Source organism: Canis lupus, chromosome 25, assembly GCF_048164855.1.
Source record: "Canis lupus baileyi chromosome 25, mCanLup2.hap1, whole genome shotgun sequence".
Taxonomy (NCBI): Eukaryota; Metazoa; Chordata; class Mammalia; order Carnivora; family Canidae; genus Canis; species Canis lupus.
Genome location: NC_132862.1, coordinates 26,759,778 through 26,772,564, shown reverse-complemented (window position 1 = coordinate 26,772,564; position 12,787 = coordinate 26,759,778). Strand labels below are relative to the sequence as shown.

Sequence of the window (12,787 nt, the reverse complement as noted above, 5' to 3'; positions counted from 1 at the left end):
ATGAGAAGGACAAGAAAGCCCAGGGTCTTTGAAAGGAGGGATCATAACGAGAGAATATGGTGAGAAATAAGTGAGGACATAAAACTGGAGATGACCTGGGATAAGGTGGAGGGTGTCAAGGGCCTTGAGAGCCCTGCAAGGCTGAGGCTTGATAGAGTTGATTTATTGGAGAGGGTGAATTTAAAAGTTAAGAAGTGCTTATGATGAAGGAGTACTCAAAACTGAGAATTAGGAAAGTATGTACTGATTGGCATGACCATGGAGTGGGTGAGGTAAGACAAAAGGAATGTAGAGGTCAAGAAACCTGGGAGGCCAGAGCATTGAATGGTGGTCCACATGGATTATTATACTGTAATAACTAAGAAAAAGTGGCAGATATGGTTTTGGAAAAAAATGACAGAGAGCATAGTACTAAAATCTCCAAGGAATGAGTGGGGTGGTGTCAAGGTACTAGTATCTGTAGATACTGCAGCAAGGAAGTTAGAGAATGGTACATTAGGATGGCACACGTCCTGAGGAGAGTTAGAGGTTGTTCAGAGGCACTAAGGTCTGGAGGTGGTTAAAAAAAAAAGGAGGAAGAAGGATACCTACAGGGAGGCCCAGTAAGAGTACAGGCTGTGGGAGGAAAAGAGCCCTCACTGGAAGAGTTGCATGGAAAGACAACCATCAGGGAGCAGCGAGGCTTTGTTAAAAATAAGAAAGTGAAGGGATTCCTAACATAAGATCTAAGGATTTTGCTGGAATAGGGCACACAATGGAAGAGTTTGAGTGATGTAAAAGGAGCAAGACACTGGATGTGATTAAAGAATTTTCTAAACCAGGGTGCCTAGGTGGCTCCATCAGTTAAGCATGTGCCTTCAACTTAGGTCAGGATCTGGGGTCCTGGGATAGAATCCCACATTGGTCTCTCTGCTCAGCGGGGAGCCTGCTTCTCCTTCTCCCTCTGCCTGTAGCTCCCCATCCCCCAGATTGTACTCTCTCTCAAATAAATAAATAAAATCTTTTTTTTTTTTTTTTTTTTTTTTTAAGAATGATCTGAACCATGTGGGAGCGATAGCCAAACACCCAGGAAACTAATGCTAAAAGAGGTTATATGATTTCTCTAAGTCACTTAGTCAATATAAAACACCATTTATATTGCCTGTTTCTCCTCCCTCTGCCTGTGTCTCTGCCTCTCTCTGTGTGTCTCTCATGAATAAATAAAATCTTTTTTTAAAAAATAACGTCATTTATCAAGAACAAGATCCAACATAAAATATCCTAGGGCCACTTAGTAAATGTTGAATGACTAATTCCACTCATTTATATGAACAAATACAGTCATTCAACTAGCTCAAGAAAAACAACAATAACCTCTGTATCACTTAATCAAATATTTCCAGAGAGACAGAATTATTGAGTCTCAGTTACCTCCTACCCATCCTGCCACTGCTACTGGATAACTCATTTCACGTGATTGTATTAGGCTATCACAGGGATATCACAGAAGGATATAGTAGTGTCATTGTCTTCTTGAACAAAGAAAAAAGGAATTATGGAGACAAATTTCTAAATGCAAGAGTGAGTCAATTTCTAAGAAAGTATACAAATGTGCTTACTTCCTTTAAAATGATATTTAAATACACTAGACACTAGAATACAAGTATCTTTTGACAATTTATGAATCATAGTAGTGAACTTTGTTGTTAGCAGCAATGGCAGAAATAAGACAGTAAAAGAGCTCTCATACCAAGACGTCAATAAAGGTATCCGCTGTATCATATGGCCTATGTCAACTGAATGGGTCACATGAGATCTGTTTCTTGATAGGCATGATACAGTCTGTTCCAACCACAAACTCATAGGATTTCAAAGTATCAAATGTGAAAATGTTAAACCATCTTGAAATCTCAATATATTGAATAAATAAGAGAAGAATAACTTATCACTCAGCTATTTGCCTTTTAAAACAACTGAAAATATAACTTGAAATAATGTCAGCCATTCAGTTGAGGGTTTTCATCTGATCATGAAGGACAATGCCACTGAGAAGTGTTTTAATATTTAACTTGGTTTGGAATTTTGGAGATGTTTAATGTGTCTTCACCTTTATCTTATTTCAGAAATGTTCAACCTGAACTGAAATCCCTTGCGGTGGGTTTCCATTCACTAACTATACGAGCATTAGGTATGCTAAATATACAGATTAAAAATTTAAGATATAAATTTTCATATCAAAGCTCACAGACTGAATGTAATTAATTTCCAATCACAAGAAATTTTTTAAAAGGTATAATTAACAATAATTGTTATTTTGTAATAAAAAAATAAGAGAGAAAAACTAAAAAGAGAATTTGATCATTAATTCTGGTTAAAGTCAATCTTGAATAAGAAGTCATCATATTTGTTTTACTCTCTTTCTAACACAAACATAGGTTATATTCAAAGTTTTTCTACTTTCAGACTTAGGAATTTTACTTCCCATAGGCAGAGTGAAGGGCCTTCCTTCTAGATTAAGAAGGTAATGCCCAAAATAGCTTGGAAGGCCTGGGAATCTAGTCAAGCTGAGATTGTGTGAAATAAGTGGACTTATTTCCCTCTGCCCACTTCTCTAGGGTTGGGGAAGCTAACCTTTACCAGAAGTTAAAAATGCAAGAGGAAATGAGAACTAAAGTGTAGCACTGAGCATCTTAGACTAAGGAAGTGTTCCGAATGAAAGCAAGCTCAGGAAATTGTGCTTTTTATTGTTAAAGAGTAGGGCTGTAGACTCCAGAGGTAAGAGTCCTATTTCTAAATATTCAAATGAGGTGATTAGTACAAGATTTAGGAAATCATCCTTTTTTCATTGTTATTTGCCATTTATACCACAGAGATTTCTGTTGTTAGCTCGACAACTTCTAGCCTAACTCCTATGCTCCTTTGTAAGACCTATTCACATAATATGCTTATTCCTGGGAAGTAAGAAAAGAGTATCATTCATCTAGGGATTGGGGTGGAAGATTGACCATGGTTTGGAGGCAACCACTGATGGCAGAAGGAAAAAGAAGTGGGAGGGATCAATCCCTGGGATCCTTAGAAGCAAAAGAAAGAAGCATAACTCTATGGCTTATTGCAATGGAGAAGTTGTCCAAGAAGTATATTTGGGGGGAAGGCCACAGATCCTCAAAGGTAAAAAGAGGAAATATAAAGAATTTGGAGAGAAGAAGATGGAGGTGCTGCATGATTCCACTCCAGTTCTCATACCAGCCTTCTTTATTGTCTTTCTTTAACCTGCAGCTCTGTCTGTCCTGGCAGTTCCTTGCTTCCAGATACAATGAAGATTGTATCCTATAAGCTAGGCCACAGAAGCTAGCAGATGAAAATAGAATGTGGGGGAACTAGAACTCCCCCTTAGATGCTGAAATAAAACTGAGACTAAAAGAAATTCTCCTAGTGACGTAAAAGAGAAAGAAAGGAATTTTGCCATCCTAAATGTGAGCTTACTATTTTGATATGTCCAATATATATGCCACAGTAGAACCTAACTGCTTTTTGGAAAAAATACATGCTGTCTAGCAAACTTTCAATTTACAAATAGTTGTCTTGAATACAACACATGCATAAATTGTGGGAAGTCTATATTAAACCGAAAAGGATATTTGGAAAATAGAGTATTTGAAGTTCTAAAATTCTAGCAATGACTTAAGACCAAGTTGGTTACCTATAGCATTTAATGCATTAAGTTTGGCCAAACCAATGGCATTATATGGGAAAACAAATTATTGGCATATATTTTTCATTTTTCAAAGGGTGGAAAGCTGCAAATTTCTCACCCATTTTCTCAGTACCAGTCTTCCTCAGATATGTGTGGCCCCAGACACCAGTTTGTTTTTTTTTTTTTGTCATTTCAGATTTCTCACGCTCAAAAAGTTAAGACTAATTAAAAGTAAATGGAATCATTAAAATTTCAAAATATGAAACACCACCATTTTTTATGTAACAAAATAAAAATTGAAAGGCATTCAATAAAATACAAAAAGAACAAAGTAAAATCATGACACTTCAGTTCTACCATATGCAATATAGATCTCTACTAGCATGTCTCTGAAATTTTGGTCAAATTACCAATGCTTAGAGCTAGGAGTTTATCAAAAAGTTTATTAAAATAACAGTAAGAGCAGATGTGTACTTCTGCTATAAGGCAATATATGTGTTTTTAAAAAGTTTTGCATTTTGAAAAATTATAGACTACAGATAAAAATTGTGTTAGGCACAGACTACTAGACACCCAGGCAACATTATGATTAGAATATTAACAGAAACAAAATTCAGCCACAGGCCCTAACACACACTGCTTTAGGGAAGTTTTAAAAATGTGCACAATCCATGGGGAGAAAATGCAGGATTGTGGGCTCTGATGACACCAAGAAGGTGGAAATGGAGCTCTGAGTCAAAAAAGAAGGACAACCTGCTAAGAACCTAGTATTCTGTGAGGCTGGGCCTGTACTTCTCCAGGGAAGCAGTGCTAGTGGTGGCTGGCATTCACTTTCTAATTTTCTTTAAAATGGGGTTGGAAACTCTTCTGACTTTGCAGTATTTGAGCTGAGAGGTTTTTCCTTTCTCTGTGAAGTTGTAATTCTACTCCCACTCTTTCAGCTCTCCTCACCTAGAAAAATTACTTATGAACCAACATAACTTCCATGTTTTCCTGACAACATTTTCCTTTTCACCAGTTACACTTAAGTTGATTGGTAATTATAAGAACAGAGTATATAGGCATTTAATGGTCCCTCTTCTCTTTTCTATATGTGTTGGCAGGTTGAGTTAGGTAGCAGGTATCTATCTATATTATACGTGATTTGAGCCTTTGAGTTTCCTAACAGTCTTGATTCTGGAGTAAATGTAGGTTGAAACAATGGAAGCATGTTCCAAATTTTCTTTTACTTAATCTAAAATGTATCAATATGGAATATCACCCAGTTATGTTTGCAACCTCTTCCTTGGATCAATCTTTTTTTCAACTCATGTTGTAGGAGGAATTCCAGCTCCTATATATTTTGGGGCTCTGATTGATAGAGCATGTATGAAGTGGTCGACCAGCAGCTGTGGGAAGCCAGGGTTTTGCAGGATGTATAATTCTACATTATATGGGTAAGTTGTCATAAATATATTTATTAATTGATTTTTCCTTTGACTATATTAATTCCTAAAAAGTGAAATGTCATTTTCAGTTTAATAATAATTATAGGGACACCAAGGTTGCTCAGCAGTTAAAGTGCCTGCCTTCAGCCCAGGGCATGATCCTGGAGTCCCGGGATCGAGTCCCACGTCGGGCTCCCTGCATGGATCCTGCTTCTCCCTCTGCCTGTGTCTCTGCCTCTCTCTCTCTCTCTCTCTGTTCTCTCATGAATAAACAAATAAAATCTTTTAAAAAAATAATAATTATTATAGCCACCATTTAATGAACTTTGCATTTAATGTTGTACCAGGCAACATGGTATCTCATTTCAAAAGTTTTAGGAACTGCAGGAGATGGATAGTTTTCTCCTTTTCCTTAAATATGAAGAAACAAAGACTCAAAGACTCAAAGAGTCTTTCAACTTGTTGAAAATCATACAGCGAATAACAAAAAAATCTGGGATTTGTACTAAAATTTTTTTGTTGTTTCTAAAATCTCTTCTAATACTAAAAAAAACTACATTCAAACTATATTCAAAGAGCTTCTGGCTTCCCTAAGAAGACACAAAATGATGCTGGGGATCTGGATATAGGCCAATGGGAAAAAAACCATTGTTTCTATATTCTTCTGTTCATAGAGAAATAACTGGATGGTTATATGGGAAAAAAAAAGTTGCAAAGGTATCTTAACCTTAAAAAACTTAATTGAAGATTAATCAAACACATACATTTACAATATGAAACTACAAGTATTAGGAAAAATTGTGGTAGAAATACATTAATTATCTAGGAAGTGGGAATGTGTTTCTCAGTACAACCCAAACTTCTAAAACCACAGTAGAAAAAAATGATTAAATATTTTTAAAACTCTGTGTCATAAAACTTAAGCAAGTTCAAAAGGAAAAGATAAATTAGAAAAGAACTTGTAACTTATAACAAAACACAAGTGTCCTGAATATATAAAGAGCTCTTAAAAAAAATACCAATGCTGGCAAGATGTGGTACAACAGGAAATCATTTTCATTGCTGGTGGGCATGCAAAATGATTCAGTCACTTTGGAAGACCCTGACAGGTTTTTATAAAGCTAAACATAGGCTGATGATATAGTGAAGTAATTGCTCCTAGGTATTTACCCAAATAAGCTGAAAACTTATGCCCACGCAAAAATCTGCCCATAAATGTCTATAGCAGCTTTCTTCATAATTGTCAGATAAATCAAGCAACTGAGATGTTCTTCCATGGTAAATGGGTAAACAAACTGTGGTACATTCACACAACACAATACTTTCCAGCAAAGAAAAGAATTGAGCTGTCAAGCTACAGAAAGACAAGACAAAATCCAAATGTATATTACTAAGTACAAGAAGGCAGTCTGCAAAAGCTACATGCTATATGATCCCAACCAGATGACCTTCTGTCATAGTTTGTGCCTTTCCAACCACCTCTAAGCAATAGTCACATAACCAAAAGTGCATAGTAGTTTCCCTATTTTCAATAGAAATTCTGAAAAGTTTAACATTGGGGTAGAACTGTTTGACATAACTCAAGGATGAGACCAATATATTTGAAGTTTTAAAATAATTATTTCATTATTTTTGCTACACTACAACATTATGTAAGTCTAAACAGCTCAAAATTATATAATTCCATTCACCTTCAACTAAACCTAATAATTGTTCGAGGTTTGTTTTTGTTTGTTTGTTTGTTTGTTTGTTTTTTTTGCACAAAGCTTTTCAACATTTAGTTAACTGTGTCATTAGATGAGTAAGTGCTTCCTAAGCCCCTAGGTCAGTGATTATCAATCTTTCTTGCTCATTATAATCATCTGAGGAGCTTTAAAAAATACAAATTTCTGCATCCCATCTTCAGAATTTTTTATTTAATTGTTCAGAGGTGGCCTGGGCACAGGATTTTTAAAATCTCCTTGGATGATTCTAATGTGAAACCAAAGCTGAGAATCACAAGAATTGACCATGTGTGCTAGGTAATTTAATACAGTTTCATTAAAAACTTCCAGTAGATCACATGGTAACAGTTGTTTGGACTGCATTTAGCCTATAAGCTAAACTTCGGCTCCTATCTAAATAGATTTAGTTTGATGATCTTACAGTCAATTCATTTCCTTTATAATCGGTTTCCATTAACCACAAATATTGGAGAGGATGTGGGGAAAGGGGAATCCTTTTGCACTGTTGATGGGAATGCAAGCTGGCACAGCCAATCTGGAAAACAGTGTGGAGGCCCCTCAAGAAGCTAAAAATAGAGCTACCATATGACCCAGCAATAGCAATACTAGGTATCTGCTCCAAAAATACTGATGTAGTGAAACACCGGGACACCTGCACTCCAATATTCATAGTAGCAATGTCTACAATAGCCATACTGTGGAAGGAGCCACAATGTCCTTCAACAGATGAATGGGTAAAGAAGATGTGGGGTATATATATATATATATATATATATATATATATATATATATTTCCATATATGGAATATGGAATATTACTCAACCATCAGAAGGGATGAATACCCACCATTTGCTTTGGCGTGGATGGAACTGGAGGGTATTAGGCTGAGTGAAAGAAGTCAATCAGAGAAAGACAATCATCATATGGTTTCACTCATATGTGGAATATAAGAAATAGTGAAACGGATTATAAGAAAAAAGAGAGAAACTGAGTGGGGAAAAATTAGAGAGGAAGGCAAACCATGAAAGACTCCTAACTCTGGGAAACAAACAAACGGTTGCAGAAGGGGAGGAGAGTGGAGGAATGGGGTGACTGGGTAACGGGCATAAGGAGGGCACTTGATGGGATGAGCACTAGGTGTTAAACTATATGTTGCAAATTGAATTTAAATTAAAAAAATTTAAAAAGAAAAAAATCTTTTTCCATTACACATAAACTAATCTGTCTTTGAGAAATTTAAGCATCCCAAATATACCTTACTTTTATGGGAAGCATTTGGGTAGATCGTTAATTACCCTTAGTTTCTGTGGCTTAATATTCCTTTTAAAATAATTCAAAAGTTCCATCTGTGTCAATAAAAAGAATCACTAGAATTGCTGCCTTACTATTTTTATGTATAATTTCAAACATCATTTTTTTTTCTTTTAAGATCTTCTGCATACTGGAGAATAACAGTGTATATTGTTCTAAATACTTTAAAATGAAAATTGACTTTTTTCTCTTTTCACAGAAATACCTTCTTGAGCTTGATTGAGAGCTTAAAATTTGCCTCACTTACTTTACATGCTGTATTAATTATCACTATGAAGAAAATATATCAAGGAAAAGATACCAAGGCATCAGAAAATGGAAGAAAAGATACGAATGAAGCAAATTTAGAATCCTTAAATAACGACGGATATTTTGTACCTTCTGCCAGAGAAGACAATGAGACACATATGTAAGGGGAGAAAAAACAATTAGGTTGCCATGTTTCAAACCAACATTATATTAATTTAGTAGGATGGTATTTTGAGCAGTTCTTGGTCCTTCATTAACAGTTCCCCCACCGTTATGATGGTACAGTGAATCACTATAAATTTGAGGTAATGAAACAGACTATAAATGAAAAGGAATGACAGTATGCATTGCTTATGGCATGGCTCTGCCTTTGACGTGAAGATTAGGACACATGATCCATACAAATTTAAAGTGAGAGGTATGGTCATTATATAATAAAAGAAAAAAATATTTGCTCAGTTACCTGAATAAAACCAGTGACTAGAAAATGGATAGAAGGGAAAAAAGGGAGGAGAGAAATTTATAACCTAAATAAGGAGAAAAGCCTAATACCTTTTCTTAAAGCCAGTTTGGCCCAAGCATGAAGTCAGTATGATGGGATCTTTATACTAACATGATATCTGTTATTCATGTATTAAGTCATTAAGTCAAGTCAAGTCATGTATTAAGTCAGACCTTATTAATTTTTAATTTGAAATTGTGTGACAAGGAATCCATGATGAATCTTCTTCCAACCTTTCATTAAAATACTAGTGAAAAAATAGACATAATTCAGAATTTGCAAGATATGATTGTCAAACAACATATTAAGGAATGTGTTAAGTTTCTTTCAGGCCCATGGAAGTGGATTAAGAAAACTGACATTAACTTGAGAAAGCAAAGTCTATTTAAAAATATGTCTTTATTCCATTTGTCTGCTCCCTGGAAGACATGGAGTCTGTACCAGATAATTTACCAACTGTTTCTCAATTGCATATTTGTGTGTGTGTGTGTGTGTGTGTGTTTGTTTTTGGTGCACCAAGAGACAGCTTTCACATCCCCACAAATAGGACAAGAGGGGAATGGATAAGAACAAATATTTGAATATTTTATTTGTTAAATGACCACAGCTTTTATACTGACTGCTAAAACTTGTAGTTTTTAAACTCAATAGGTTAAAAGATACTTTCTGGCATTAGAATAACCTGTGAAACTTCTTGTTTTGAAAGAAACCAATAGTCCACCCACCCCAGAGATTATGATTCAAAACATTTGTTGTGCAAACTGGACATCTTAAAAAAATATCTGTATAGAGCCCCTGATAAAGACATACAGGATAGGAGAAGATATTCCTGAGTATAGCAAAGTCATGTAATATGAATGCTTGCGAGAATCTGAAAATTAGCCTAGGCATTATACATTAAACTATTCTCAAGCTGTAGCCCTGAAAAAGGATTCATTACTCCCATGTGCAGATATTTGGAAAAAAAAACCCCAACATGCTAGGTTACTATATTACAAGTTTGATGGAATCTTGTCTCAAAAAGTAGAGAAAATTATAAAGCTATTTTTAAAACATTGTAAAAAAATAAAGGCTATGTCTTGAATATTTATTTTTTCAACAATTATTGAGTGTCAAATATCTTTCAGGCAAAATGAAATATAGCAAAGAAAACAAAGGGCATTATCTCACAGAGCTTACACTTTACAGGAAAAGAACATTACATTAAATTATTGAATGTTATAAAGTAATATAAAATAAAAGAATAAATTTATATTTATAAATGTGATATGTACAGTGAAGGAAAAGAACATTAAAACATATGCCTCAGATTATTTGATCTACTTCAGAATGCAAGAATACAGAACAAATATTAATCCTTAATTCAATGGCATTTATAAACAGGAATATAAATCCTAGGAGGAAGCAAAGGGGTGGGAATTCAGCAGATACACGAATAAGATAAGGAAAGTTTGCAAGGATGCAAAATAAAGCAAGAGTATAATTAAAACATATATTGCATAAGGTTAAGGGAGGACAGTGACAAAAAAACCAAATCAATAATAAAGAAGTTACATTTTAGAATCTGTGAAAATGTGGAGGAAAAAGACAAAGAAGCAAATTATGAAAAAAGGTAGAGGATTGGAAGACAAACTAAAGCACCAATGTAGGAAATCTGATATTTTTGAACAGGAAATCAGACTTAGAAAAGAAGCATTAGAGATTTAGTGGCAGAATGGCTTCCTGCTATGAAGAAAAATTTGAGTATAAGGACTGAAGATTCTTTATTTGCACCATGTCTTCATGTTCCCATCCATTTTCATGAAGTGAACCTTGGACTATGATAGTTCTTCCTTCTGAAAATCGTCTTTTTCCCATTAAATTAACTGCTTCTCAGCATTCAGTTCTAGGCTCAATTGCCATTCCTTCAATGTCTCCGACTTCTTCACTGCTTAAAAACTCTCCAATTATATTTGTAGCAACATAGCACTTAGCGAAAGAGTAATTTTACATTTATTTTTGATTACTTGTTAAAAATCAGTCTCTGCCACCAGTCATAAACTCTAGGAAAGTAGGAATTGAATTCATTTTACCTATCTATTTTCTTCCCAGCAGTTGGCTGGTGCTTGACACAAAGTAGGTGCTTTAGCAATTACTTTTGAATGAATGAATGAGTAAATGAATAAAAGAACTCCAAAAAATTCCATTCATAAAAATGTGAAAGTTATAAATAAGAACTGAAAACAACATGCATGCAAAATTTTTAAAAGCTTCGTTAAGGTCATTGGATAGGGAGTGAGGGCTTCAGATGTTTTGAAGTTTGTTTTTTTTTATATTTTAAAATAAAAAAATACATTTTAAAATGTTAAAAAGTGTCTTTTGAGTGCCATCTATGTGTTAAGCACAGAAAATAAAAACATTTATGAAACAGAGTCTTTGCCCTTTGGGAGCCCTCCTAAGTGGTGGAGAGATAGGCATTTAAACACATACACTCTAATTAATATTACTATAGAATAAGAATGTCTCTCATTTACAGGGACTATTTTCATCTCTTTGCTTCAATTTCAACATCCATATTTCTGGAGATTTTACCAACACAAAATTATTGAGAATTAATTACAACAAACAAACAAACAAACAATTTGAAGACATTATGAAAGCAGCAACACTGTGAAGCATTCCTGACCGCTAACCTATGGATAGATCTTTTACTTTAAACCAATCCCCACTGTTAAAATTGAGGTTGCCCCAAGTTCTGTCATTAGGAGTTTATTCTTTTTTTTTAAGATTTTATTTATTTATTGATGAGAAACAGGGAAAGAGAGGCAGAGACATAGGCAGAGGGAGAAGCAGGCCCAATGCGGGACTCAATCCCTGGACCTCGGGATCATGCTCTGACCCAAAGGCAGACGCTCAACCGCTGAACCACCCAGGTGTCCCAGAAGCTTATTCTTTTGAGTTAAGAATTGATCTTCTTTCCAATTGGAAGAGATCACATATTATCATTCATTTTACAGTGTGAGTGAAATCCCAATGTTTTTTTGAAAAGCAGGTGTTTGATAGTGGAAATAAAGAACAAGGATATTCAGAGAATAAGAGAAAAGGTCACAGAAAAACAAGATTATAAACACCAAAATATCTTTGGTCTATGTGGAGGATTGATATTAATAATGGTTCTATACATTTAAAACTTCTGCAAAAAATTTCATTTCAGTCACATTTATTTTAAAAATGTCTTTTTTTTTTTTTTTTACTTTAAGAGAGAGAGCATGGGGCAGAGGGAAAAAGGAGAGAGAATCCCTAGCAGACTCCCCATTGAGCACAGAGCCTGAAGCAGGTCTAGATCTCATGACCCTGAGGTCATGACCTGAGCCCAAATAAAGAGTTGGATGCTTAACTGACTGAGCCACCCAGATGCCCCTAAAAAATGTCTTCATTTGTTTAATAATCCTGTCTAATAATTTGTCTAATAATCTGTGTAATATTGAGTTTGGTTCTGAGACTGATTTGTTTATTCAGACTGTGTGTTTTATTGGTTTTGTTGTGTCCTAATTTTTTGTTGAAGGCCATAAATGTATTATAGGACAGTCAACTCTGAGGTAAATATTTTCTACATTTGTAGATGAGTGCATCTTTCCTTCTGCTAGGACTGTAGCATGGGGTTTGTATCAAGAGTAGAGCTAGGTTTGAAGTTTGTTGTTGCTATAGTTAACCCTCAATGTACAAAGGGCTTCAAATTCCTCTAGACAACCTGTGTTTGGAGGTCTACTCCCTACATGGATTTGGTTCTTCCTTTTGCCTGTTACCAGAAACAATCAGTCTCTTGCAGTTCTCCCAAATATATTCCACTCTAATTTTTACCAGATGCTTGTTACCATGGTAACAAGAAACTGAGATAGGCTCTCTGAACCTGGGTCTTGG

At 35.0% G+C, this 12,787-nt stretch overlaps 1 protein-coding gene across 9 annotated transcripts in view; it reads left to right on the top strand.

The window, feature by feature from the left end:
- The window catches only part of SLCO1B3 (solute carrier organic anion transporter family member 1B3), an 85,046-nt gene extending 75,075 nt beyond the window's left edge, over positions 1–9,971 (top strand). For all 9 annotated transcript variants that reach the window (XM_072798759.1, XM_072798757.1, XM_072798758.1 and 6 more), the window contains 3 exons: positions 2,103–2,167; positions 4,992–5,109; positions 8,336–9,971. In XM_072798759.1, coding sequence (XP_072654860.1) covers positions 2,103–2,167; positions 4,992–5,109; positions 8,336–8,549 — 397 coding nt within the window. In that variant the 3' untranslated portion in view covers positions 8,550–9,971. The remainder of the gene's footprint in view (positions 1–2,102; positions 2,168–4,991; positions 5,110–8,335) is intronic.
- Positions 9,972–12,787: the final 2,816 nt, after the last annotated feature.